Here is a 27,519-nt window from a genome sequence, read left to right on the forward strand (position 1 = left end):
GCCTTGGTCTGTAGCCCACGTCTACTGTTGCTCTAGAGCTCTTAATGAATGACAGAGATTTGGATAGTATTTGTTGGTTAAGGGTTAACATCTCTCACTGTGGTTGGAGGTAGTGATCAAGAGGCCCTCACTTCTTAGGTTCTTATTTTCTCCAGCTGTAAAACATGGAAATAGCTCCCGCCTCGCTGTGTTTATGGAACGTGTGGTGGACCTAGAATGCAAAGTGCGGCAGGCCATGCGTCATGCACCCAGGTGGCCAACAAATGCAGCCTTTGTACTTAATGCAAGGCCAGCGGCCCCGCCCCCTTCTAGTGAGGCTCTCTCGGGGCTCCCAGAAGGCATTAACGCCAATTTGCATTTTTTACTCAAAGAGGTTTCAAAATGAAGCTCAAACCACGGAGTCTTTCTCTGCCCTCTTCTCCATGCCCGTTTCCAGCAGGGGTTCTCCCGCCTCCTGCGTCTGCATGTTCTCTAGTTTCACGTGCATGCGTCCTGCTTTCCTCCGTGTTTAGCTCCTCCGCGCAAGAACCCTCATTGTTCTCTTGTCTTTCATCATTTCTGTGGCAGCAGCTCTCAAACGCATAAAGACACTTGGAAGGAACGTAAAACAACGGAGGTTCCCCAAGCCCAGAACCGGCAGGTCTGGGTGGGAACTGGGGGTCTGCCTGGGTGTTTCTGGCACAGGTGGTCCTTGGAGCCCCCCTCTAGAGGAACTGTGTGTAGCAGACCCCAGGATAGGATGGACGTGAGACGCAGCGTAGAACCAGACTTGGGGACACTGTGGCCGCAGCGCCTGTAACTCGGATGGCAGCTTTGGCGGTGGCAGGTGCTCTGCTTCCCCTCTGCCTTCATACCTTCTGCCCAGAGGCCACATGGGGGAAAAGCAGCCTGGAAACAAGTTCTCAGAGGCCCCTACAGCGTGGGGCTCAGTATGGGGGGAGACGGAGTGGAGTATGTGCCTGGACTGAATGAGTGACATCAGACCTGAGTGTGTTAGATCTGGGGTGGGGAGCTGGTGGGCAGTGGAGTTACCCTCTACCAGGCAGCCCACAGAGATTTCCTCCTTCTGTGAACCCATAGCCCCACCTGGTCTGGACTGCCTGCCGCCATGCTCACGAGACTGTTAGTACTGTTCTTTGGTTCACATGTCTGCTGATGTGGCGCACATGTGCTCACTGCTGGATCTGACGAATTTTTTGTCTTAAAAAAATTGAAATGTCTTTGTGGTTAAAGTACTAACCCACTGATTGGAACTTGAAGGCTGTTTACCTCTTTATAATTTGAGCATTATGAAACCTTGCATTCTTGGTCTTGGGGAGGTTTGTTGGGTGCTTGGTTCTGCTCTCCCTTCTTTTTCATCTCCCTGCTTCACCCAGGAGTCCAAGGCCGGGTCCACTTCTAAGGCTTAGCTTCCTCTATTCTTTCTACTGACTGCCTCCAGCCCATTCTCCCTCTGAATCCTAATTCATTTTTTTGGCCTTTTAATTTTATTGAGGAGTAATTTACATAAGGTAAAAAGCGCAGGTCAGTGAGTTTTGAAAACTGCATACATCTGTACAGCCCACACCTCCTACAGGTTGATCTTGATAGGAACGTGGGTCACATGGATGTACGCTTTTCCATCGTTCAGGAAATTCCCTGAGGGGCCCTTCCCACTCCAGCCTCAGTTTCTCCTCTGGCTCAGGCAATCGCTGTTATTTATTTATTATTTTATTTATTATTTTTTTTTTAGATTTTATTTATTTATGTGACAGAGAGACAGCCAGCAAGAGAGGGAACACAAGCAGGGGGAGCGGAGAGGAAGAAGCAGGCTCATAGCGGAGGAGCCTGATGTGGGGCTCGATCCCAGAACGCCAGGATCACGCCCTGAGCCGAAGGCAGACGCCTTAACGACTGCGCTACCCAGGCGCCTCTGTTATTTATTTTTCACATGGAAATAAGTCCTAGCACTGCCTGCCTGTCCTAGAATGTCGTGCGAATGACATTACACAGTAAATTCTTTTTGTGTCTGGCATCTTTCACTGGCATAAGGTTGAGATCCATCCATGTGGTTTCATGGGTCAGTGGTTCTGTCTTTTTATTGCTGAGTAGTATCGCATTGTATGAATACATCACAAATTGTTTGCCATTCATCAGTTGTTAGACATTTGGGCTGTTTCCAGTTTCGGGTTATTGTGTCTAATACTCCTATGACGATTCTCGTGCAAGTCTTTTTGTGGACATATGTTTTCATTTTGCTTGGGTAAATGCTTAGGGGAGGAACTTGGGGGTATGTGTGTATTTATCTTTTTGAGAAATTGCCATTTTTCAAAATGTACCATTTTTACACTCCCATCAGCAATGCATGAGATTTCTTGTAGTTCAGCATTCCTGCCTACATTCAATGTTGACTTTTTAATTTTAGCTGTTTTAGTGGGCATAGGCATGAAGTAGATATTACTGTGACTTTAATTTGAATTTCCAGGTGAATGTAAAGCAATTTTTCATGAACATTTTTTGTTGGCCCATTTCTGTGTCACTGTGTTCCACTATTTTTATTTCTTTCCTTCTACTTACTACAGATTTCGTTCGTTCTTTTTTCCTAGTTCCATTAAGTGAGGGCTTAGATCATTAATTTTAAAAACTTTTTTTCTCATATAAGCATTTAGAGCTCTGAGTTTCCCTTAAAGCACTATTGTGCTGCATCTTACAAATGTTGATGTATCATTTTCTTCACTATCAGTTGGTTTGAAATATCTTCTGATTTCTCGTGTGAATCCCGGTCATTCTAAAAGACTCAATTTAAATCTTATTTCTTCTCTTTCCTGATGACCCAAGCCTAATCTTTCTTCTCTACCTCATTCATTATACATTTTCTCTTTATCGTCTTGTATATTGCTTTAGTCTCTGTTTTCCTTGTGCATGCACGTTTGTTTTATGTAATTGTCTTTTACTGACTCCCTAAATGAACAACAGGATCCTTGATTGCAAGAACTCTGATGAGGGCTTTGTAACCTTGTTAGTATCTTGGCTGTAGTTGGCATACAATTAGCAGACATTTCTCAAGCACCATTAATGTGGAAGCTGCTGTGGGTGATAAAAGTTGGGTGAAGCAGAGGTAAGACTTAAGTGAAGAGGAGGAAATGCCATTCCCACTGTGGAGGGGGGAGGTATGTGCAAAAGTCCTGGGGTAGAAATACAAATTGTCCATTTGGAGGTCAGGGAAGAGTCCAGTGTGGGAAAAGCTGGGGGAGAGAAGTCAGGCATATTGTGTAAATGGCTCTGTTTACCAAGCTGAAGATATTGGGGTTATGGGGTTATCACTGCTGATGGCAGATCTGTGATGCCATCCTGGCCTTCCAAATCCTTGGGGATTTCCTTTCTTGGTCACCTCCATAGCCCAGTCACTGCTCTGAAGTAGCAATTCTGATTTTTTAAGACTGACAGCCAAGAGGCCTAGTGATCTCGTTTGTTTCCATGAAACCCTTGTCTAGCTCCAACCCTTCCTGCCCAGCCCAAAGAGTGTCTGCACCTTTCATTAAGAAAAGGAAACTACCTTTTTCAAATGAATATTATAACACAGAGAACCCAAGTGCTTTTCCCTTCTGTCTACAAACCAGCATTGACCATGGCCCTGTGTACCCATTCATTCACTCATTCACTCAGAGTCTGTTTCCATCCTTCTCCTCGGATGCATCTGGCTGGAACAGAAGAGGCATTTTCTTTTTTCTTTTTTTTATTTTATTTTATTTATTTATTCGACAGAGAGAGACAGCCAGCGAGAGAGGGAACACAAGCAGGGGGAGTGGGAGAGGAAGAAGCAGGCTCATAGCGGAAGAGCCTGATGTGGGGCTCGATCCCACAATGCCGGGATCACGCCCTGAGCCAAAGGCAGACGCTTAACCGCTGTGCCACCCAGGCACCCCAGAAGAGGCATTTTCATCCTACAGAATTTTACCGTAGACTTTTGTTGTGCATCATATGAAGCTAGATGGTTTGGTTGTGTGTGGGCAGGGGAGAGTGCCCCAGACTGGGAAGAAGAAGCTGCAGGAGCTTGCCGAAGAGTTGGGACAGCAAGGTTCCTCACGTGGTGGAGACCGAACAGCAAATTCAGAAGCTGGGCGCTCAGAACCCAGGGGAGGAGGCGTCTGGGCTACTCAGTTGAAGCTCCCAGAAAACTTAGGGGTTGAGGCACTAGATTTGGATTCCGGAGAGGATAATGTAAACATCGTCCTAGAGTTGCCGCTGAGCGCTGCATTGCAGGTGACCGTAAGAAACCTAGGTGGCTGAGACAAGTGTGTATGGAGGGGTGGGGGAGAGAAATGAAGCTTTGGTAGAGGCTATTTCTTTAGGCTTCTCGAGGCCTAAATCTATGATGAAACAACAGCCAGAACTCGTAGAGTTAAAGGCATTTCTTACTTCGATTTAGTTATATGCCCATGTGTAAAATTGACTATTCCGATAATAATCCATCTTTAAAAATGCAGTGTGTTATGGCCAGTTTTTTTTTTTTTAAGATTTTATTTATTTATTTGACAGAGAGGGACAGCCAGCGAGAGAGGGAACACAGGCAGGGGGAGTGGGAGAGGAAGAAGCAGGCTCCCAGCAGAGGAGACCCCAGGACTCTGGGATCACGCCCTGAGCCGAAGGCAGACGCTCAACGACTGAACCACCCAGGCTCCCGGCCAGTTGGGTTTCTGAATGCCATGTTAAAATCAGCCTTGAGCCTTGGTCCTGCTGGATCTCTCTGGGACCCTCTCTGCTAGGCCGGGCTGTGTAAGTGGCAGCAAATGGAAGAGAGAAATTCTGCTTCTCTGGTTCCCTGGGGCTGAGGAGAGAAGTGTCTTCAGGAGTCCCCTAGTCACCACCAGTGGCAGAGTGGTACCCCCCTCAGCTGACTGGGGGCTGGGAAGGGATGGCCACCTGGGCTGGGCTGGGGATGGGTGAGTTCAGAGTTCCCCAGGGCACACCCCGGGGCAGCCTAACTAACCTCGGAAGATCTAGGGACTGGAGTCTGTGTCGGCAACCTATTGTATGCATTTGGAGGTAGAAGCCAGAGAACCGGCCTCATTAGGGGCACTTTAGGGGATATTTTTTAACTCCTGACTGGTTGGTTTAAGGGGTTGAGGGACTTTGATTTTAAAAACGTACTGCCTCTGAGGCTACTGCTTTGGGGACTTAGGTCATTTCTTCCAACCTCAGAGTGCACAGTAGCATAAAATAGGTGTAAATTGTTAATGTAAAATGAAAAAAACCACATTCCAATTGGGGCCAGCCAATGACCATGGATGGATCATGCTGGTTCCCCTTCATGTTTCCCAGTGGGAAGGGGGGGGGACCCTCTCCGCTCCTGGGGCCTGGTTCCAGGCTCAGAGCTGCTTGCCCTTTGCAGGGATACCCTCAACCCCTGACCCTGAGACCAGCCTTCTTGGTTGTGGCAAGAGGCATCCGCGTCAAGCTCTGTGACAAGTTTAAGGACAAAGGAAAATTGTGTAGCCCTGGTTCTGGTTCTGGGTGGGGGCCCAGAGAGGGACAGAGTCCAGCCAGCTCCCTCATCCATGTGTTCACTCTGTCCCTTCGCTTCCTGTTTCGTGGCCCTTCCGTTTCATAACTATGACAATTCTTCCATAGCTGCACACACACGTACTTCTTCTATCTTGTTCTCTTTGGTCGCATATGTCTTGGAGGTGAAGTGCTTCAGAAACTTCCCACTGCTGGCTTCCACCCCTGTGCTCTGCCCTGCACGCTTCAGGCCCTGGGGCTGCCGTTATCCCTGTCCCCGCTCTGACGCAGTGTCTTCTCACCAGAGCTCAGACATCCTCAGCACTGCGGGCTACGACTGCATCATCCAGCACCTGAACAACGGCCGCAAGAACTGCAAGGAGTTTGAAGACTTTTTGAAAGAGAGGTAGGCGCTCTTCTTCCTGCAAGACGGAGGCGGAGACAGGACACTCCCTCTCACAGGAGCCATTTACTACTTTCTGCTTGTGTCAGGGGTCCCCAGGCCCTCTACTCTAGGTTACAGGGTGAGACCCAAGAAGTAACGCTATTTCTGTCCTGCAGCTCTTAGAAATCCTTGTGACAGATGGGATTTGTGAATGAAACAGCAAACAAAGTATCATAAAACACGAAGTGAGGGGATAGGCATAACACTAGAAACCTCATGGGAGAGGGAGGTCGTGGAAGACTAATCGATAAAGGGGGGCAGACAGGACCTTTGAGGGGCCCTTGGAAGGTGGGGTGCATTGGATAGGTGGGGGTAGCCAGGTGTCCGTGGGAGAACAGCAAGCTTGCAGGTGGCGATGAGCATGACTTACCTGATTCAGAGACTGGGCAGCGGGGGCCACAGAGCCGTGAGAAAGATGGGGGCGGCGCACAGCCTTCCAGAAGGCAGGGGGCTTGGTGTTCAGGGTGGGCCATGCCAGTTTAGAGGATTTTTCCTTTCCTTTCCTTTCCTTTCCTTTCCTTTCCTTTCCTTTCCTTTCCTTTTTTTAATGGATAGGATTTTTTTTTTAATTCCATACTTAATGGGGTAAGTTAGTTTTGTGGAAAATCTTATCCCACCAGAATACTCAATTTCCCAGTGATTCTGGATGAAGGAGAGCTTTAGAGGGATTTTTGGCCAAAGAGCGGGGTTGTTGCCAGGACCCAAACTAATGAACAGATTCTATTTGGAACACAGTGAGTGAGAGATTTATAACTTGGAGATCCAGACATCAACGTGTTTTTCCATCAAGTGTTTTTATTTTCTTCTCAAGAGAACATTGCGTAACATCACACTTCTATGGTTGTCTGCCCTTGGAAAGTCCCCAGGGAACTGGAGCCCTGGCACACAGGGCATATCAGGAGGGGTGGGTGGGGAAAGGTCTGTGCACTCTCAGGCTCCAGGGAGCGGGTCACTGTACCTTCTCCTTTGAGGGACCAGCCTCCAGCCTCCCTCTTCTACCCGAGCTACAGCTTTCCTTTCTTCTGCTGGGCGCTGGAGGCGGGCTTCCCCCTTTCTTCAGCAGAGCTCTGACAAGGTAGCAGGCAAACAGGCGTTTCACGACTGCAAGATACACAGATTGCAGAACAGCCCTTGCTTTTTGTGTTCCTCCTCCAGATAGGGCTTTTATATATTTTCTCCTGGGAGTGAACTAGCCTGGCCATACACCCATGAGAGGCGTGGGCTACTCACTGAAGCTTCCATTGCCCAGGCAGTGGCAGGACCATCCATGAGACTCCTGACACAGTGGGGATGGGGATGGAAATCAGTGGTGTCCACATTTTTTTTTTTAATGTAACCCTCAGTAAGAAATAAAATAAAAATTAAAAAAGTTTTTTAAAGAAAAAAATAAAAAAATTGATACTTCCACCCAGTATACACGTGGATAAAACAAAAGTTTAACAAACATCACTGCCCTATTATTTTATTCAATTTTATTTAGGTGTTTTTTTTTGTTTTTTGTTTTTAGAGAGAGTGAGAGAGCGCACAAGTTGGGGGGGGGCAAGAGAAAGAGAGAATCCTTTTTTTTTTCTTAAGATTTTATTTATTTATTTGAAAGGGAGAGAGACACAGCATGCGTGAGAGCGCAGAAGCACACAAGCAGGGAGGAGGAGGAGGGGGAGACGGAGAAGCAGACTCCCCGCTGAGCAGGGAGCCTGATGCAGGGCTTGATTCCAGGACCCTGAGATCATGACCTGAGCTGAAAACAAGAGTCAGTGCTTAACCAACTGAGCCATCCAGGCGCCCCAGAAGAGTAGCTTTTCAAATGAAGTTGGATAATGAACTTAGCTTGGGAACCTAAAAAGTGACAGCTCCAGAGGCATCTCACACAGAGACCGGGTGTTTATGACTCAGCGCTGGGCAGAAGGGCAGGTGACCTTCTGGAAGGATGTGCTTGTTCCTTGTGCACAGCTGTTCTTTGCCTCTCTTTTCTTTCTGTTTCATACATTCTCACTCAGTACACTCACTCTCTCTATTCCAGCCAGAGTTTATTAGTGTGCTTTGGACGTCTCTGCCTCTACGTCTTTACTCCATTCTTTCCCATCTGGATGTCCTCCCTTCTCCTTGATGCCTAAGTGAATTCTCCCCATCCTTCGAAGTCTAGGTCAAATTTCTGCCACCCCTCCCCCTCCTTCCCTTCTCTTCCTCTTCTTCTCCTCTTCCCCCTTCCTCCCCCCTTTCTTCCTTTTAGAAAGTATTCTACAGAACATTCCAGTCTGAGGTCTTCCACTGGTTAACAATGATATGAACCTATTTTGACTCTGGTACCTCAAGCCCGTGGACTCTCTCACCCCTAAAACCGCAGGTGGGGCCAGTTTGCATACTGAGCTCCTGATATGAACAGGAAACGAAGAACATAGAAATGAGGATGATAATCATCGTGTAGCCAGTAGCTAGGGGAGATTAAATGAGATTATATTAGTAGCTGCCAGTTATTGAAGGCTTGCCAGATTCCCATATAAGCTACCCTATATTTTGCATACATAATCTCATTCGTTCTCCTAATAACCCTGTATGGTAAGTTTTATCACCCTTATTTTACAATTGAACAAACTGAGGCTCAGAGAGGTTATGTAACTTGCCTAAGTTCAGACAGCTAAGAAAGGATGGATCTGAGGGCTTCATAGGGGAGGTGGGTGGTGGAATGGGATAGACTGGTGATGGGTAGTAAGGAGGGCACGTATTGCGTGGTGCATCAGGTGTTATACACAACTAATGAAACATCGAACTTTACATCAAAAACCAGGGATGTACTATATGCACTAACATAACATAATAAAAAAAATTAAAAAAAAAAAAAAGGACAGATCTGGCTTCAAACCTAGGAGAATCAGACCCCGGAACCCACAGCAGTGTGCCTGCCACAGTGCCTGGGACACCATGAGTGATGGGGAGTGGCGGTAGCTGGTGCCTTAGACAGATCACACTACACCAAGTAACAGTCGGTTGTTCTTGCGGGACCTGCCAGCTGCAGAGTTTATATTCTGAAATTTCCCTCTCGTTGCTGCAGTTTAGCTGCGTCTTTGAATTGACCATGGATGAAGAACTCTGTAGGATGGTTAAAAGGAAACTCTTCAAGAACGTGGGAGGAAGGGTGGGCCTCAGGAATGCAGCATTTGGTGGAAATATCTCTTACTCCACTTACGTATATGTATATAAATATAAATAGAAATCAGTTTTTGGTAAATAAATCCTTGGGTCATAGTTTTGAAGAGTTAGTCTGTAATGCACTAGCCTGTGCTGGTCAGGGGGGCGTGGCTGGTTTTGCCGTGATGTCCATGCTGGCGACTTAGAGATGAAGGCCACTGGTCTTCTCAAAGTTCTTCAGGTCGGGAAGAGGGAGTTCTGCATTTTAGAGAGGGGTGTTATATCTGAGCTTCCCCAATCAGAGGTGCAGTTTTGACTTCGAGGGAAGTGCCCTGTGTTTTAATCAAGAATCAGTCCCAAGAAGGACTCAGAGCTCTCTCTTCTGTTCCCTTTAGAGCATCAATTGAAGAGAAATATGGCAAAGACCTTCTCAACCTCTCCAGGAAGAAGCCGTGTGGACAGTCGGAGATCAAGTAGGTGCCACGCTTTGTTCCGGGTTCCAGGTCGACCAGTACTGCCAGGAGCCCCCATGGCTTCAGCAGACAGAGCTGGCCAGTGGGGTCAAGTGTGTTGGGTGAAAACAGTTTTTAATTGTTTTTCCCCCCTTATTTTCAGTTGTGAAAAACACAAAAAATAGAAAGAAGGCTCAAATGAACTATGAAGCCACAATCCATTAGTAAAACTTTCTAGATTTTCTTTGAAATCTTTTTCTATGTATACTTTTTCATAAGGAGGATTATACTGTATATAATTTGATACTAGACATTTAATAGAGGGGCTTAAGCAAGGCACACATGCACACACACTGTGACAACTCTCAGAGATTGTCTTTGCACCATTTTATAGTTCTCACCACTGATGTGAGATTTCTGTACAATTATTTATTCTTCCGTCACTCACTGAGTACAGATATGGCTTTAGGAACACACCCCATCTCATCTACAGGGCTCCTGTATCGATATTTATTGAGCTCTCCGATATTTAGCAGAATGAGTCTGCTCCAAAATGGTATATTTTTCTAAAGATTTACTTATTTATTTGAGAGAGAGAGAGAGTGAGAGAGCGAGTGCAGGGTTGGGGGAGAGGCAGAGAGAGAAAGAGAGAGAACCTCAGGCATTCTCCCTGCTGGGCACAGAGCCTAGTGAGGGGCTTGATCCCAGGACCCTGAGATGAGGATCTGAGCCAAAACCAAGAGTCAGATGCTTAACTAACTGAGCCACCCAGGTGCCCTGATCCAAAATGATATTTATTATATTCTTACACATTTGACTTATAATTTAGTAGACTCATAGAGAGCCTCTAACACCATTCTCTCTGTTCTGTGACAAAAGCCAGACAGTGTTCCTTCTAAGAGTGTACCTTGGAAAGAACGATGCAATGAGAGGGGGTGCCTGGGTGGCTCAGTCATTAAACGTCTGCCTTCGGCTCAGGGCGTGATCCCAGGGTCCTGGAATCGAGCCCCGCATCAAGCCCTGCATTGGGCTCCCTGCTCCGCTGGGAGCCTGCTTCTTCCTCTCCCACTCCCCCTGCTGGTGTTCCCTCTCTCACTGGCTGTCTCTTTCTCTGTCAAATAAATAAATAAATAAATAAAATCTTTAAGAAAGAAAGAAAGAAAGAAAGGAAGGAAGGAAGGAAGGAAGGAAGGAAGGAAGGAAGGAAGACGCAATGAGAAATGATTCCTGGTGATGGTGTCTCCAAGGTTGGTGTAAAAGGTCATTGGGGGACTTGTATTTCTGTCACCTTCAGGATGATTGTTAAGAAGGGGCCCTTGATAAGAGTGCAAGACTCTGCTTCTCTGTAGACTAGTTAGACTCTTTCATCTCATGGACCACATAGAGAGACTCAGGTCTCTAATGGGCTACGTTAGGGTTTAAGGCCAAGGCGCTTATTTAGAAGGGTGGCAGAATATTTTCTTTTCCCACAGTGAAGAACACTAGGGAGAAAAGGAGATGGACGTTGCTAGGCTACCACCCCCAAGGTTCCGATTCTCTTTCTGGATTGTCATCATGTCCTGAACAAGGGAAATGGCAATTAAGTGATGATGTGAAACAACAGAGCTAAGGACAAATGAAAGAGAGATTTGGACTGACCTTTTAGTGGCCCTTCAGCCAGTTGCTTAGGGTGGGAGAAAAATTTTAGACCCCGAACAATTTATGAGCATGGCTGGGTTTCAGCTCCAGGACTCCCCATCAAGAAAGACTTCTGGTTGTACCAGCTGCTATCTCCCTCTGCCTTTCTCACTAATTCCAGTAGTAAGTCTGTGCTTCAGTGAGGCTTATTTGTCCTTCTGGACCACTGGCACTCTTGTTTGATGGGGATACTTCCTAGGACATTGTGTTCCTTGAAAAATTGTGTCAAGATGGGTAAAGTGAATGGAGAATGTGCAGTTATGTTTTCCTGCTTGATGTCTTTGTAATAATTGGAAATTTTTGTGTGAGAAAAGGCATGGAGAGAAAAGAATCCTTTCTTTTGGGATAAATGAACAGAGCAGGAAAAGCAAAAGAGCTAGAAGAAGTGGCCAGCTGGAAAAGATAAGGATTTTTACTTTTGCAAAATAGCAAAACTTGCCACACACATGTGTATGTAGAGGAATGATCCATTATCTTATGTGTTGCTGCTGGGGGACCATGAATTCACAAAGTTCCATTCCTACTTGAGTGGCCGGGGTGAGCCCAGTGACACCTGCTTCTATGAAGGCAGCATGAGCAAGGAGATTCCCGGGGCCAAGTGACCTCAGAAGGAGGTTTACTTAAGAAAGTGTAGGGTGGGGGAGAACTCGAACCATAGGCAAGGGGGTCTCTCAGAGAAGAGGAGCCGGGGTTGTAAGAGGATAGGGGAGACCAGGAGAAGGTGTGAAAAACGAGTCAGGGTCTTTCTCCACCAAAACCATGAGCTAATAAATGTATGTTTTAAGCTGCTAAATTTGTGGCAATTTGTTAGTCAGCAATAGAACACCAATACAATGTGTTTAATGTCTGTTCCCCCCATTAGAGTCTGAGGCCTCGGACCATGTCTGTCTTGTACCAGTGAATCATTAACATCTGCTGCAACACCTGGCTCATAGTTTATGTTCAATAAGCACATGATTGATGAATGAATGAAACGGGGCAATCAGGAGCCAGAGTTTGAACCCTTCCTTTATTGGCTTGTATCCGTATTTCTAATGATCATCCCTTATAGAAGGACCGGTATTCTTATGAGAAAGGGACCATAACTCCTAGAGTACCATCGGGGGAAATGAAGCATAAGGAATTTTGGCATTTTGCTCTACCCAGGTAGACAGCGGAGAATGTATAATGCTTGAGATTGAGAGAGTAAGAAAGAGGAAAGTGAATGGCCAAAGTCTTGATCCTTTGCGGTCTTCCCAAGCTCACGGGCACAGTCGAGCTGACAGGCCACAAGATGCGGGCAGAGAGAAGCGTGCAGTGGCATTATAAGATTGCACAGCCAGTTTCTAGAACTGAAACCGTACATACGCTTGTTTTTTAGCACCCTGAAGCGGGCCCTGGAAGTCTTCAAGCAGCGTAAGTGATTCTCTTATCTGTGTTTCCTGGCCCTGGCACGTGCTGGGTCTATCTGTCGCTGGTGATGGGTTTTAATTTGAATAGCAATCTCATATTGGGTGAAAAAAAAATTAGAGCAGCTCCCAAGGTGAGAAGGCGCTCTGCAGAGTGGAAATGCGCAGGAGAACCCATCCTCCACATCTCGCATCATGATGTGTATTTGACTCACTGAGAGCAGTGGTTCTCACACTTGAAATCCAGGGTAAGACCCTGGCACTTTGGTCTTCAAGGGGTCCAGTCTTGTTCTCTCTATATATTTTGGAGAGAATGTATATATATATATATATATATATATATTTGAGAGAAAGAGAGAACACAAACAGGGGAGGAGGGGCAGAGGGAGAGGAAGACGCAAACACCCCACTGAGCAGGGAGCCCCATCCCAGGACTCTGGGATCATGACCTCAGCTGAAGGCAGATGCTTAACTGACTGAGTCACCCAGGCGTCCCCAGTTCTTTTTTTTTTTTTTTTAAGTAATCTTTACACTCAACATGGGGTTTGAACTCACAACCCCCAGATCATGAGTTGTATGCTCTACCAACTGACCAGCCAGGTGCCCCCCACTTCAGTTCTAATAGACGCCAGCCCTGTTACTCTGAAAGTGCCTTTAAGGCTTTCTGTTCTTCCCACTACTTGGTGCTTCCAAGCTAAGAATTTTAACATGGCATCGTAGATATGATATGTGCTTAAAGTGTTTCTGTAGCTAGTTGACTGGTTCTAGATGTGTGTAAATGTTAGCTAAATAGATACTCATCTTAATTTTTCCATAGAAGGTGACTTCTTCCTTCTTTAACCACCAATGAATACATTTCTCAAGGGTGAAATGTTTCTCATGTTTCATGTTTCTTGGACACCCTGCAAGACTAACCATGTGGCCCAGGGGAGCTTCAGCCCAGGCTGGGTATGCTAAACCTATATACTTGCTCATACTTGACTTATTTTCTTCCCCCCAAAAAATAGTTTTATTTCCTTCTTATTAAAAAAAATAAACGTATAAATATATTTATCTTAAAAATTCAAACAACTACCTAGTTAGACAATTAACTATCAAGAAGATAGTAAACATCTGAACTTTCACTTCATAGTGATAAGCAGTTATTGGTGAATATGACTGTAGAAGCTTTTATGAAATTAAACTTATATGCAAATATATCTAGTCATATAAATAAATAGGATGATACTGTGGGAGTGGTTCAGAATCTGTGGGGTGAGGGCAGAGCCTATGTTTTTAAATCAATTTTGAAATGAAAATATCAATGTTTTAATCATGCTAGCAGTTTGGTATATATCTTTCTAGACCTTTTTCTATGCATTTATAATTCTCTTTCTCTTTCTTCAATTGCAGACACACACACCCAGATGTGAGTTTTTGTATAAATGGGATCATACTATACCTAGCTCTCTATAATTTGTTTTTCTTAATATTATCTAAACATCTTCCAATTTCAGGTCATATAGATCTGCCTCATTCTTTCACATTTGGAAGTTTCGAGGGGCACCTGGCTGGCTCAGTCAGTGGGGCATGTGACTCGATCTCACACAGTTGTGAGTTGAAGCTCCACATTGAGTGTAGAGATTACTTAAAAATGAAATCTTTAAAAAAGAAGAAAGAAAACTTTGATCTTACAAAATGCCAGACTTCCTCCAGAAAGGTTGTGCTGATTTTTCCCTCCACCAAAAGTGCTGTTTTTCCCCATGTTTGCCAATATGAAGAATTTTCACACTTCAAAAAACTTCCCCAACTGAAAACCCAAAAATTATATATTCTGGGATGTCAAGTTCTGCATTTTTTTTTATAGCTTTAAGGCTGAATCCATTTTCTAATGTTTATTGGCCATTTAGCCAATCTTTTAAAAAATGTCATGCTCTTTAACCGATTTATTATACTGGAATATATATATATTTCTTTTGATTTGTAAAAGCTCTTTTAATATTGCCATTTTCTCTTTGTTATATAAATTGCTAATATTTTCCCAATTTGTCATGTATCTTCGAAACTTGTTCAAGGTTGTTTTGACACACACAAGTTTAAAATTTTTTCTTAGGCCGGATCTGTCCGTATTTCTAGCTTTAATGTCATGCTTCTATTTGTTTTCTTAGAACAAGTAAAATAAGAAATTTTTTTGAGTTATAAAGGTAAGCCATGCTCATTGCGTAGATCTTAGAAAATAAGGGGAAGAAATCACCAGTAATCTTTCTATCTAGAAATAACTGTTGATAGGCAAAATTTTTGTGTATGACCTTTCTTACAAATGTTCAGCCTCATGTTAGAGATGGAAAGACTGTTAGAGTCATCTAATGAGAAGTAAGTTTCGAATTTGAAATTGTAGTGGGTTTCGTGATGTCTTCTAGAATGTAAGCTCCGTGAGCTGGGGCCTTGGCTGTTTTTCAGTCCAGCCCTGGGCACACACTAGGTTAGTGACAGCCAGTGGTAGGAGGCTAAGCTAAAGGTTTGCTAGCTTTGGTCTTGGTGGCAAGGGCAATGCTGAGCACATGGAAGGAATCAATAAAGGTTGGTGACCGTGTGAGGTAGGTTAATTTGACCACTTGCTCCAGTATTTTGTGTATGTTTTGTGTGGTTTTATTTATTTTTTTTTTTATTTTTATTTTTTTTTAAAGATTTTATTTATTTATGTGACAGAGAGACAGCCAGAGAGAGAGGGAACACAGCAGGCGAGTGAGAGAGGAAGAAACAGGCTCCCAGCAGAGGAGCCTGATGTGGGACTCGATCCCGGAACGCCGGGATCACGCCCTGAGCCGAAGGCAGACGCTTTAACGACTGCGCTACCCAGGCGCCCCTTGTGTGGTTTTATATATTTGAATTCAGACCTGTGTAGATCTTGTGTATTGTTTTTTGTTTTGTCCTGTTTTTTTACATTCTTTTTGCAGAGGTAGACAGTGTGGCCCAGTGTCACATTCAGCTTGCCCAGACTCTAAGAGAAGAGGCCAGGAAGATGGAAGAATTCAGGGAAAAGCAAAAGCTACAACGGAAAAAGGTTGGATTTGTGTATGTGTGAAGACATTGCTTTTCCAAGACTCCAAGCTTGTCTGTTCATCAAACTCCTTGGCTCGTTCCTGCCTTCATGCAGCCATGCTCTTCTTCTAACCAGCCTATGAGATTAGTTATTGGGCAACCACGTGGAGACCCAATCTACATGGTTATGTCTCTAGGCCCATTTGCACCCGGGTCAGTTCTCTTCGAATTCTTGGAGGATTTAGGGGTCTGGCCGGCCTTCCTCTTCTTTTCATATCTGCTGCCACTATCCAGACTGTGACTGGCAAGGGGAGCCCTCTGTCTTTAGTAGAGTTGAGGGCATTTAACCCAGAGGGCTCCCAGATCACACTCCTCAGTAAGGGAAGGGTAAGACGTGGAAAAGACTCACATTCTCCCAGAGACTGTGAAGTCCAAACACCTTATTTTACAAATAGGCAAACTGAGGCCCTGGGAAATCCATGTCCTTTTTGTCTTCAAAGCAGGTATACATAGGCTCTTTCCCATTGATGGGATTTACTCTGTTCGACTACATGGAAGGAGATGGGAGTAAGCAAGTGTTAATAAAACTGGCAAACATTTGAGAAGTTATAAAGACCAAGGAAAGAAGTCCAGATTTATAGTAGTAAAGTGTTCCTTAGACTAGACCAGCCTCAATTCTGACTCCCTTCTATTTTGTTCCTAAATGACTTACATATCCAGGTTGGCCTGGCGGCCAAGTGGGGCCCTTCTACAATTTCTTTTTTATATCTGGTCTATAAGGTTAGAACCTCAGCTTCTCATGGTGGGGACAAGCTCTTTCCTATTTGGCATCCAAGGATTTCCAACCAGGTCTCCCCAGATAGCTCTGCATGGACTTTTTGGAAATCCATCCTCATCCTGGCTCCTGACCATCTGAAGGTCATTGTCGGTAGTGTGTTTACCCAGTAAAACATCCAGCTGTTAAGGCTGATTCTACCCGTACGTCAATCTCAGCAACTTTGCCTCCAGGTTCTAAGTCAGAGGCTAATTCCAGCTTCTTTGGTGACCACTTGGCATTTGGAGTGGGTGGCATCCTCTTAAAAGCCTGACTGCCTTCATCTTTTGTCATTTCCTGAGCTGCTCTTACAGCTGTGCCTGCTGTTAGGAAGGAAGGGTGGACACTAACATGTAAGGAACACCATATCGTGTGATTTCATACACACTCACACTTCATGTAGCAGGTTTGAGAGGTGCATCTGGCCTCAGATATTTTTCAGAGCAGAAATAATATGCATATTACACCCACCCGTTGGGTAGTCACACTGATTTTGGCTGACATTGCCAGCCCTGCCCACCTACCTAGAGGAATAACCATTTTTCAGAGGCAAAATGCCTTAGACAATCAGAATCTGTGCGTACATGATTTCCAGGAAGAGGAGCAGAGGGTCATTTCCTCATGTTTCCAAGTGCCTTCAGTAGCCTTGGTCATTTCAGGAAGAGTTCTGTTAATTTTGCAAGGCTTCTGAAACTTCCCCTCCTAACAAGTTAAAAAGACCAAATTCTCGTAGCTCGAAGAATGTGTTCGGAATTCTGTTAAGCAATAGAGGAGCCAGTGTTTGACCCACGGCTGTCATCCCAGTTCCCTATTTTCTGTGTGCTCTCTACAGCAGGAGAGCGCCTTCCCAGCTTTCTTGGAGAAGTCCAAAGTTTATTAATAAATTTGCAGTTACTTGTGTCATGGTGAACTCTGGGTTGTACCACTTCTGTAGTTAGATGCATTTTTTTAAAAAATCAAACTTTGGGCGAAAATGTGTCAGTACTAACTTCTCATTTTCACTGGCCCAACCCTGCATGCTTTGGTCTTCCACTTTTTGGAAATTAAGCCATTTCCACTTACCAAGGGAAGCCATCAGTTGGTAGTTGGTTTCTTGTAGTAACTTGGGGAAGGGGAAGTGCGGGTAGAATGACTGATCAGAAGTTAATGGTGTACTTGCTTAGACAACTAGATTTCTGAGGGTGATGAACAACACAGACATAGTCATCCTTCCTTCACCGAGTCTAGAGCGTGGCCAGAGACTGGTGTGACATAGTCATCACGATAAAGCGTGACGAGCCTTAACTAAAGGTAAAGATGCCACCTGAACATGCAGTGGGGACACCTGACCTCATCAGGGAGGCTGGGAAGGCCTCCTCGGGGAAGACCTTGAAGCTTGCCCCTTGGAGGGACAGCACATGGCCAGGAGCTCTCCTCTGGAGCCCACATTCTGTTCTGTGCTTTCAGCCAAGATTGCGTTGATCATGGCCGAACGTGGCTCTGCCTGTGCAGTGAGCAATCTCCGAAGACAGGAACCTCCTGGGTTATACGGAGTGACCAGCTTTCTGAATACAGTCTGAATGTGGACAGACAGACACACAGACCACTGAGCAGCTATTTCAATAATTTACCACAGGGTCATTTGGCTCATTTATATATCTCTTCTTTCTTTCTCCCGCCCTCTTGCTTTTCCCACCTTAGAGCACAGGTGATAGTTGTGGCACTACTTTGTGTTACCAATAATACAACAATTCGATTTCCACTGGGTCTGGCCTTAGAAGACCTGCCATGAGTAGGTCACTCTGTAGGTGAATATGGACATGAGGAGACTTTAATCAGAGTGATGTAGCATTTAGAGCTGGACTTGGTGTCACTGAATGGCCTTGAGCGATATCACCTCTTGGGCCCCGGGGATCACACCTGTCCACATACAAATGCTGGGCATCCTCAAAGGGAGAGAGGAAGAGGAAGCGGAAAGGTCTGGCTAATAGGACTTTGTAGCCACCTGGGAGCACTTGAAGCAGGTGTTATGTGCAAGTTGGACATAAGGCGGCCTGGCTGGGGCCATAAACTGTAAAATAGTAGCAGCCCCCGAACTGGAAGCATGCTATGTGTCTATTTGGGCTGGAAAGGACCACGGAATAGACCAACATGGCTAACTGATCTGCTCCAGGGAGTCTGGGAAAATTAGAAACCATTAACAAACACACCCAGCTCCACCTCCTGGCGGAGGTATATAGGCGCTCGTGTGAACCAACAGCTTCCTGTCTGTGATGGCAAGGACCTTCCCACGAGTCTTTGCATGTGGGGCTCATGTCTGTTCTCTGTGCCTACAGTGTCTTCACTATTAGCAGATGCATGGCCACCTCTTGGTCACTCAGTTTCTGCTGGGCTAGAAGATGACTGCTCTGTTTTCTGAAAGGCCAATGCCCCCCCGCCCCGCCCCGGAGAATTTCACGTATTACACAAAATTTGTATTTGAAGTGAGACCATGCCAAACATTCCATCCAGATGTCTTAAAAATCCATCCAACCATGTTTGTGTTGATAACACAAAAATTAAATTTTCCAGAAGAAAGAGAAATCACATTTGAGCATCATTTTCAATATTATTATTTTGCATTGTATCATTTTGCACAAGAGCAATGCCATAGCTCATTTTGAATGATTGCATCTCTTGGTCTTTTATACACCCATTTGGTTTTATAGAGCTATCGTAAGAGATAATGGTAGGTTAGGGTAATGATTAGGCACAAGGGCACAGGAGTCAGGTTGTGCCCAAATCCCAACTCCACTACTTGCTTGGCTAAATTAATCCACCTCAGTTTACTGTCAAGAAAATGGAAATAAAGAGTACTCACAGCCATTGCGATGCGTGAAAACTGCTTAGCACATAATACCCGATAAAAGGGAACTACTACTATGTCTGAGACATATGTTTTTATTATTTGCTCCATTACTTTGAATAATGAAAGTGTTAACATCACAGCCACAACGAAATTGCTGCCAATTGAACTCAACAGAGTCATTTACCTTTCCTGGATTAGATGGGGGTAAAGAGAACCCCTTCTTTTAGCTGTCCTACAAACATTTCTTCTCATACTGCCTGGGCTCCTTGCTGCGTAAGGGGGTGCCACTGATGGGTGTTGACATAGGTTTACAGAATAAAGATTGCTTTTAAAATATGAATGGTGCCTTAACAAGAGTTTTAAAATCCTTTTTGAAACCTAAATTCTTTGATTCCCCAGATTTACTGAAGAGACCGCTCCAAGGATCAATGATTCTCCATGGTGGCTAGTGGCCGCCCAAGTTCAAAGGCGGGTCTCACCATTAACCAGACATGAGACCTTGGGCAGGTGGTTCAGCCTCTCTGCTACCGTTTCCTTGTTTGTGCAATGGGGGTAATAGATAGCACATCTGCCTTCCGGGTGTGTGAGGACTAAGCACGATAGTCCATGTTGAATACTTAGTCCTCAGAGTAAACTGGCATCGACAGTAATTTGTCTTTTCTTAATAGTGCTTATCCTCTCTTCACAGACAGAGCTGTTAATGGACGCTGCCCATAAACAAAAGAGCTTACAGTTCAAGAAAACCATGGATGTGAGTCCCACTTAATTTATTTTTTATTTATGTATTTATTTTGAAAAGATTGTATTTATATATTTGAGAGAGAAGAGAGAGCATGTGCACGAGGGAGGGCTGGGGCAGAAGGAGAGGGACCAGCAGACTCGACACAGGGCTTGATCCCAGAACCCTGAGATCATGACCTGAGCCGAAACCAAGAGTCGATGCTTAACGGACTGCACCACCCAGGTGCCCCGAGTCACACTTCATTGCCTTCTTTTTGTCATGGTGACATTGTCTGAAATCCTGAGCATATTCCTGAAAATAGCATTTCAATAATATTAATTAGTGCAGTGGTTTGGGAAAACAACCTTTAGAAGTTTGACTTTCCTTCTTTTAAAGGCCTCGGAAAGACAGGATGAAACTGGATAGAGGAAACAAAATGATAGTGACTTTCTGGTCACCTGGGAAGGTCAATTTAAATATTTCAGGTCAAGACACAAAAGCATCTGTATACCATGATGCCATTTATCTTGTTGGATTTGAGCCTTTTCTCGGTGACTATTTTGAATCTTGATGTCTCACCTATTTTACTGAGGGACTCCTTCCTGTTTCAAGATCTGAAAACTGTAAAAGCCTTCCTTGAGTCATTTATTTAAAAAAACACTTAACAAGACAGGGCTAAGATTGCTAGCGCCCTCAGTCTAGCGCTCATGACTCCATCTCTGTACAGAGGTATCGTCATGATATTCTCTGACTGTGACAGGCTATCTGGTAACCCAGTTACAAAAGCAAACGTCCCCAGTGTTGACGGCGTGTGTGGTCTGTTCTGCATCATTCTTTCCCGTGATGCATGGTGCCTCAAAAGCCAATGATACATAGTTAGTGTAGCTGCAGAAATAGCGTTGGACAATAAATCATTGTTCCCAGCACTTTTATGTTTTGAGCAGTCTGGGGTGAGCTTTCTTCCAATTGAAGAGAAAGCCTTAGTGAAATACAAGTGTCTAAACTCTGTCTTCTACCTACCTGAAGAGCCACATTAGTGCTGTAACTTTTGCTTCGACTGTCAAAAATGAGGGGCGCCTGCGTGGCTCAGTCGTTAAGCGTCTGCCTTCGGCTCAGGTCATGATCCCAGGTCCTGGGATTGAGCCCTGCATTGGGCTCCCTGCTCCGTGGGAAGCCTGCTTCTCCCTCTCCCACTCCCCCTGCTTGTGTTCCCTCTCTTGCTGCCTCTCTCTGTCAAATAAATAATCTTTAAAAAAATGATTTAGAAAACTCAAGAGAAAGGAAGACTATTGTACTTACTCACTTTTTGCTGACTGTGTCCTTTTTTCCTCTTGATGTTCCAAGGTTTCTTCCTTTATAGTTTCCTTTTGCTTAGAGAATTTTTTTTTAAAGTAGGCTCCACGCCCAATGTGGGGCTTGAACTCATGACCCTGAGATCAAGTGTCACATGCTCTACTGACCGAGCTAGCCAGGCACCCCCGAGAAAACTTCCTTTAGCCAATTCTATAGAATGGCTACAATATAGAATAGCGACAAATATTCTGAGTTTTTCTTTATCTGCAAATGTCTTGATTCCCCCTTTGGTGTTAAAGGCTATTTTCACTGGATACAGGATATAAGATTGGGTATAGGATTGTGTGTTGATAGTGCTTTTCTATCAGTACTTGAAAATCGCCACTTTCTTGTGGCCTCTGTGGTTTCTGATAAGAAAGCTGCCGTAACTCAAATTGGTTTTCCCTTGTAAGGTGTCATTTCTGTTTAAGATTTTTTTTTTTTTAAGTTTTCAGAAGTTCACCAATGTGTTTTGTCATGGATTTTTCTTTGGGCTTATTTTGTTTGGGGTTTGATCAACTTCTTGAATCTGTAGGTTTACATCTTTTGCCAAATTTCAGAAGTTTTCAGCTATCTATTTCTCCAAGTGCATTCTCAGCCCACCTTCCTCTCCTGGGGTTGCAAGGACATGAGTGTTAGATCTTTTGCTATGGTGCCAAAGGTCCATGAGGCTCTATGCATTTTTTTGGGCCTATTTTTCTGTTGTTTGGGTTAGGTAATTTCTATTGTTGTATCCTCCACGTCACCGACTCTTTCTTCTGTCTCTTCTATTCTTAAGCCCATCCATTGAGTTTTTTATTTCCATTAGTGTGTTTTTTTAGTTCTAAAATTTCCATTCGGTTCTTCTTAATTTTTTAAATGATTTTATTTATTTATTGAGAGAGAGAGAGAGCACAAGCAGGAGGAGGGGCAGAGGGAGAGGGACAAGCAGACTCTCTGCTGAGCCTGGAGCCCAGTGTGCCTCAGGACCCAAGATCATGACCTGAGCCAAAGTCAGACGCTTAACCAACTGAGCCCCCCAGTCACCCCACCGTTTGGTTCTTCTTTTTATCTTCTCTGCCTTTGCTGAGTTTTTCTATTTCTTTGCCAAGACCATCTATTTTTTCATTTATTTTAAGTGTGTTTGTCCCTCTCCCTCTAGTATTAGAAAAGGTCAGGCATATTATCGAAGCTTGGTGTTAGTGAGAGTAAATAAATTTATTCCATACACTGCTGGTGGGAGTTTCTGTTTCTGTGGTCATTTTTGGAAGGAAGTGGGACATATACATATGCCTTTTTTTTTTTTTAAGATTTTATTTTATTTATTTGACAGAGAGAAAGACAGCCAGTGAGAGAAGGAACACAAACAGGGGGAGTGGGAGAGGAAGAAGCAGGCTCCCAGTGGAGGAGCCCAATGCAGGGCTTGATCCCAGGACTCTGGGATCATGCCCTGAGCTGAAGGCAGACGCTTAACAACTGAGCCACCCAGGCGCCCCCATATTCTTTTACCAAACAATGACACTTCTAGGAATTTGACCTGCATAGATAAATTCATACTACCCAAAATAAAATCAGCATATTTTTATGTTGTAAAAAAATGGGAAAGAAGATAAATGTCCTCCACTAGAGAGAGAGTTAAAATTATGGGGTGTATGTGTGTGTATGTGTGTGTATTTACAACTCTTACAGTGTTCAGCTACAGGGCTCATGCTTGATACAGAGAAATGTCTCACATATTGTTACAAAGGAAAATTGTTGTGTGAATATCTCATATGCTTATAATTATGAAAAATTATGACATTTCTATGCGTGTGTAGCACGTATAGAGAATTATATGGCTGTTTACTGAAAGGTTAACCCCAACTGAATTGCCGAGGATGCCGGGAAATGCAAGAACGCACGTCAAATATTTGATGAGCACGAACCATTTCTGCCAAGGAGTCTTTGTTCATAGTCAAGCAGTTTTTGGGGGTCAACATTTTTATTTATTAGCTGATTTGCAGCTTTATTTGTTCAAACAAAGTTAAGTCTTTGCTTCAATAGTTGGAACAGAAAAGGCTCTGATTCATAACGATAGTTTGAGAACTGTTTTCTCACTCATGGTAGTAATGATGGCCCAGGATAGACCACGGCCAACTTCCAAACTAGCTAAAACAGGGTTCTTTAAATCAAAAAGGAGCAGGGCTATGCCTAAGCGCCAGAATCGATGGGCTTGATGCCCTCCCCACTGTCACTTGCTATGGTGGGCACGTTAGGATACTGAAGCATGATTATAATTACCATGGCCAAGTGATGGCATCTAAGCTCTGAGGCTTATGTTACGTAAACGCTGGATTGCACATCTTACGGTTACATACCTATCTTGATTTTGCCTGTTTCAAATCCCATCTTTTGTTTCTGTCAGTTTTTAAAGCTCACGTACTTTGCCTTTGCCAAATAGGAGTGATTACTTCCTTGATCAGGTTGCCACCACATGCATAGTTCGGAAAAGGGCTAGAGAAACCTTCCAAAAAGAGACCAGAAAGCGCATGCATTTGCCTTCAGAATGCCCACCATCGAGCGGTGATCACAGCGCTAGTCCGAGTGCCCTGTGCTTTGCTGGGCTTCGTGGGCTGGCGTGGCTGCTTTGCAGGGTTCCATTCTGCTCACCCGTTTTGGTCCTCTTTTGGCTTCTGACAACACAGGCAAAGAAGATCTACGAGCAGAAATGCCGAGACAAGGATGAAGCAGAACAGGCTGTCCACCGGAGTGCCAACGCGGTAAACCCGAAGCAACAAGAAAAGGTACCTGGGAGAGCCGACAGCCTCAACAATCTGAGATTCATGTGTTTGAAACTCAAGCCAGTTAATAATCCTAATTAAGTGTCCCTGACCCTATCTTCCTCCAGGCTATTAGGACCTTCTGACCAAGAAAATCCCTTGTCACAGCCTTGGGGTTCGGGAAGAGCTGGAGAAGCATGGCTAGGGGGAAGGGAGTGGGGTGATAAGAAGTAGGGGAAGGAGGTTTGGTTTTTTTTTTCATCTTTCTTCAAAATGCAAGTATTCTTTGTAGCCAGGCTGCCTCCTGCTTGGGTGTGTTATTGGTTTTACGTAATCTGCATAGAAGATTGTCAGCAACCAGAGGGCAGGGGTATGTCTTTAGAAAAACAGAGGACTAACATAATATAATAAAAAAATTAAAAAAGAAAACAGAGGGCAAGATGATCTGTGGCTGTTGCCCAACGGTGATAAGATTAGGGGGCAGATTGAACGATTTGCTGAAACACAAGTGAGACGTGGGCTACACCGGTCTCTTCACAGTCATTGTTTGTAAGTCTGGTTGGCCTGTGGAAGCCTGGCCCAGCATTTCTCCTCTTTCCTTTGCCCTCACAGCTTTTCGTGAAACTGGCAACTTCGAAGACTGCAGTAGAAGACTCAGGTGAGGGGCTGCTTCCGGGGATGGGGGAGGGTTTTTGTGGGGCTGACGTTCCGCAGAATCTGTCTGGTTTTAGAGACCACACGACCGTGTATGGACAGGCAGTGGGATTACCGAGATTATCTGAAGGGAGGGAGGGAGAGAAGAAGGAAGAGAGGGTATAGCAGGACCTGGAAAGTGAGAGGAAGCAGATTGGACAGCACTTTCTGTCCCAAACTCCCTCCCCCACTCAGGTCTTGGGCCTTACTTGTAACTGAATGGTGAGGTGGTGGTGGCGGCGTGGGTCTTGGGCAGCTGCCCTGTAATCAGGCACTCACTCTGATTTATTGGGAAATCTATCTTAAAAGCCCATTTCAGCCCTGCTAACTTTCCGGCTATGAAGGGAACAGGCAAGTTGTAAGGCCTTGTCAAGGCTGCAATCTGAGATCCAAACCAGGTGTTTGCAAAGCCCTCTAATCCCAGAGTACCCTGCAGGAGACAAGCCTCTCATGACCGAGGCCACTTAAGAAGGCTCTAAATCCAAACCAGAGTAACTTGGATAGCTCTCTTCCCCGCACCTTGCGCTGGATCATTTTCCTGAAAGTGTGAATGAAGCTATTGAGGCCGAACTAGCCAAAGAGTATCCTGGCTGAGGTTCCTGCCAACTTTCTCTCTCCTCCCTTGAACCATTTCTTGCTACTTGCTTGGTTTAATGTCTAAAAAGAAAGTGCTGATTTCACAAAGATATTACGAGAGTGAGAGATGGACGCGGCCTTCCACTGTTCGAAGCTCCGTGGGGCCTTGAGAGCTCAGCGCTACTCCATCGCGGCAAGCTGGGCGGTGGGTCGGCGAGCTCCGGTCCTGTCCGGTTTCTCAAGCCAGGCCCCTCCCCCACCTTGCAGACAAGACATACATGATGCACGTCGGCACTCTGGACAAGATCCGCGAAGACTGGCAGAGCGAGCACATCAAGGCCTGCGAGGTACTGGAACGGGTAGCTGCTTGGGAGGGGGTGCGTCTTCCTCCCAGAACCTGGAGAGTCTACTCGGGGAGAAACGTACCACCCCCTTATCATAGGACCCCGAGTCTCATAGAATTGCTTGAGGGCAAATTGAAATAAAAAATTTCAGTGGGGGAGGGAAGGAACTGGAAAGTTCTCCCCCAGACCTCATCTTTCTGCCGCGTCCCAGTCCTGACCGTTGTGCCCGACTCTGCTCCAGGACTTCCTCTAATGTTTGGTTAGCCCAAACGCACTGCCGCCGAATGAGGTAATGGGTGATTAAGTAATTACCTTTCCAGAGCCTCACCTGAACCTGCTATCCCATAAGAAGAACGCAGGTAGGAGGTGAGCAGGCTTTCAAAGTGTTTACTCTCCTTACGCTTTGATTTCACCACTACCCCCCCCTTCATTTTTAGCACGTGACCTCACTTACAATTTCCTGGAGAAAATAAAGACGTATCTTTTTCTTACCAGTGAGGTCCTAGGACCTGTAGCATCAGCATCACCTGGGCATTTGTTAAAGATGCAGATTCTCAGACCAACTCTAGACCTACTGAACAGAAACTGTTGGAGTGGGTTCAGCTCTGTGTTAATAAGTCCTCATGTGATTCTTAGGCAAATTCAAGCATGAGAACCGCTGATCTCCACCTCCGTCCCCTCCTTTTCTCCGGTTGCAATCTGAGGAAAGGGGCTGCTCCTGCCCTATCAAGAGCCTGTCCTGCCACCTGAGCTCAAGATGCCATCATCCAGCTGTCTTTCCCTCATGCCTGTGCACAGCCTTTAATGTGAACTTCTGCTATTGTCATTTGCACAACTCTGCTCGTTCTTGGTTTTAGAACCTACTGGCTGTTGCTTCCTGTCTGCTACCCTCTCCTCTCTTCACAGCCAGGCTTCTCGGAGGAGTTGTCTTCACATCCTCATTGCCCTTGCCTATCCCAGCCTGCTGCGTCTGGGGATTCCCTCCTGCCCTCCCCCACCTGCTCACTGCTGCTCCCTTGAGGAACTGGAGATCTCCATGGTGTGACGTCCCGCAGGCCTTTGCAGTTCCTGATCTGCAGTAGAAACAGTAGACCTGTATCTACTCTCTAGTACTGTGGGTCACTATCCCCCTCCCAAAACACTCTTTTCTGCTTTACTTCCTTGACTCCACACTCTCATGGAAAAGCCTAGAATAGGGTCCCTTTTTCAAGGTTTAAAAAAAATGCAAAGCGATATCATATACATTTTATGGACACATAAAATCATATCAGAAAAGCCTGCATAGAAATGATAAAGTTTAGGAGAATGATTACCTGTGGGGGAGGAGAAACGTGATCGAGATTGGGAAAAGCACACAAGGGGCTTAAGCAGAATCGGAGGCAAATATGGCCCAAATTGTTGACCGAGCTAGGTGGTTGATATGTGGGTATTCATTACATCGCTCTCTACGATTCTTTCTATGTGCAATCTTCTATAATAGAAATAATGTGAAATTTTAGTATTTATACTACATAAATACTAAGTATACTAATATACCAAGTATGCTAAATAAATACTAAATACTAAATAAATTCTAGAATACATGCTACATGTAAACACTAAAAGGTTTGCAGGTAAAAAATGTATTCACTTCAAAATGTTCTGAGGAGTAGTTGTGTTGGTAGGCATATAATAAAACAGAATTGGTTGTGAGTTGATAAATGTTTAAGCTGGTGATGGGTACACGGGCATTCATTAAACTATTCTCACGTGTATGTGTGAAGCTTCACATTATAAAAACTTTCAAAATGTAATAGTGTTATATTCAAGTTAAGAAACGCATTAATGCAGAACATCCACGCTGAATAGAATAGCACCCACTTTATAGAGTACTAGCTCGGTTTC

General features: G+C 44.8%; 1 protein-coding gene across 3 annotated transcripts in view; it reads left to right on the forward strand.

The window, feature by feature from the left end:
* The window catches only part of PSTPIP2 (proline-serine-threonine phosphatase interacting protein 2), a 65,024-nt gene that overhangs the window by 27,109 nt on the left and 10,396 nt on the right, over positions 1-27,519 (forward strand). For 2 of the 3 annotated variants that reach the window (XM_040632555.1, XM_040632554.1), the window contains exons 2-9: positions 5,787-5,887; positions 9,448-9,525; positions 12,542-12,576; positions 15,506-15,612; positions 19,920-19,982; positions 23,948-24,046; positions 24,635-24,680; positions 25,559-25,638. In XM_040632555.1, the coding sequence (XP_040488489.1) occupies positions 5,787-5,887; positions 9,448-9,525; positions 12,542-12,576; positions 15,506-15,612; positions 19,920-19,982; positions 23,948-24,046; positions 24,635-24,680; positions 25,559-25,638 (609 nt within the window). The remainder of the gene's footprint in view (positions 1-5,786; positions 5,888-9,447; positions 9,526-12,541; positions 12,577-15,505; positions 15,613-19,919; positions 19,983-23,947; positions 24,047-24,634; positions 24,681-25,558; positions 25,639-27,519) is intronic. The other variant, XM_040632556.1, reaches the window with a different exon arrangement.

The sequence above is a fragment of the Ursus maritimus genome, unplaced genomic scaffold, assembly GCF_017311325.1.
Source record: "Ursus maritimus isolate PB19 unplaced genomic scaffold, ASM1731132v1 scaffold_18, whole genome shotgun sequence".
NCBI classification, from domain to species: Eukaryota; Metazoa; Chordata; class Mammalia; order Carnivora; family Ursidae; genus Ursus; species Ursus maritimus.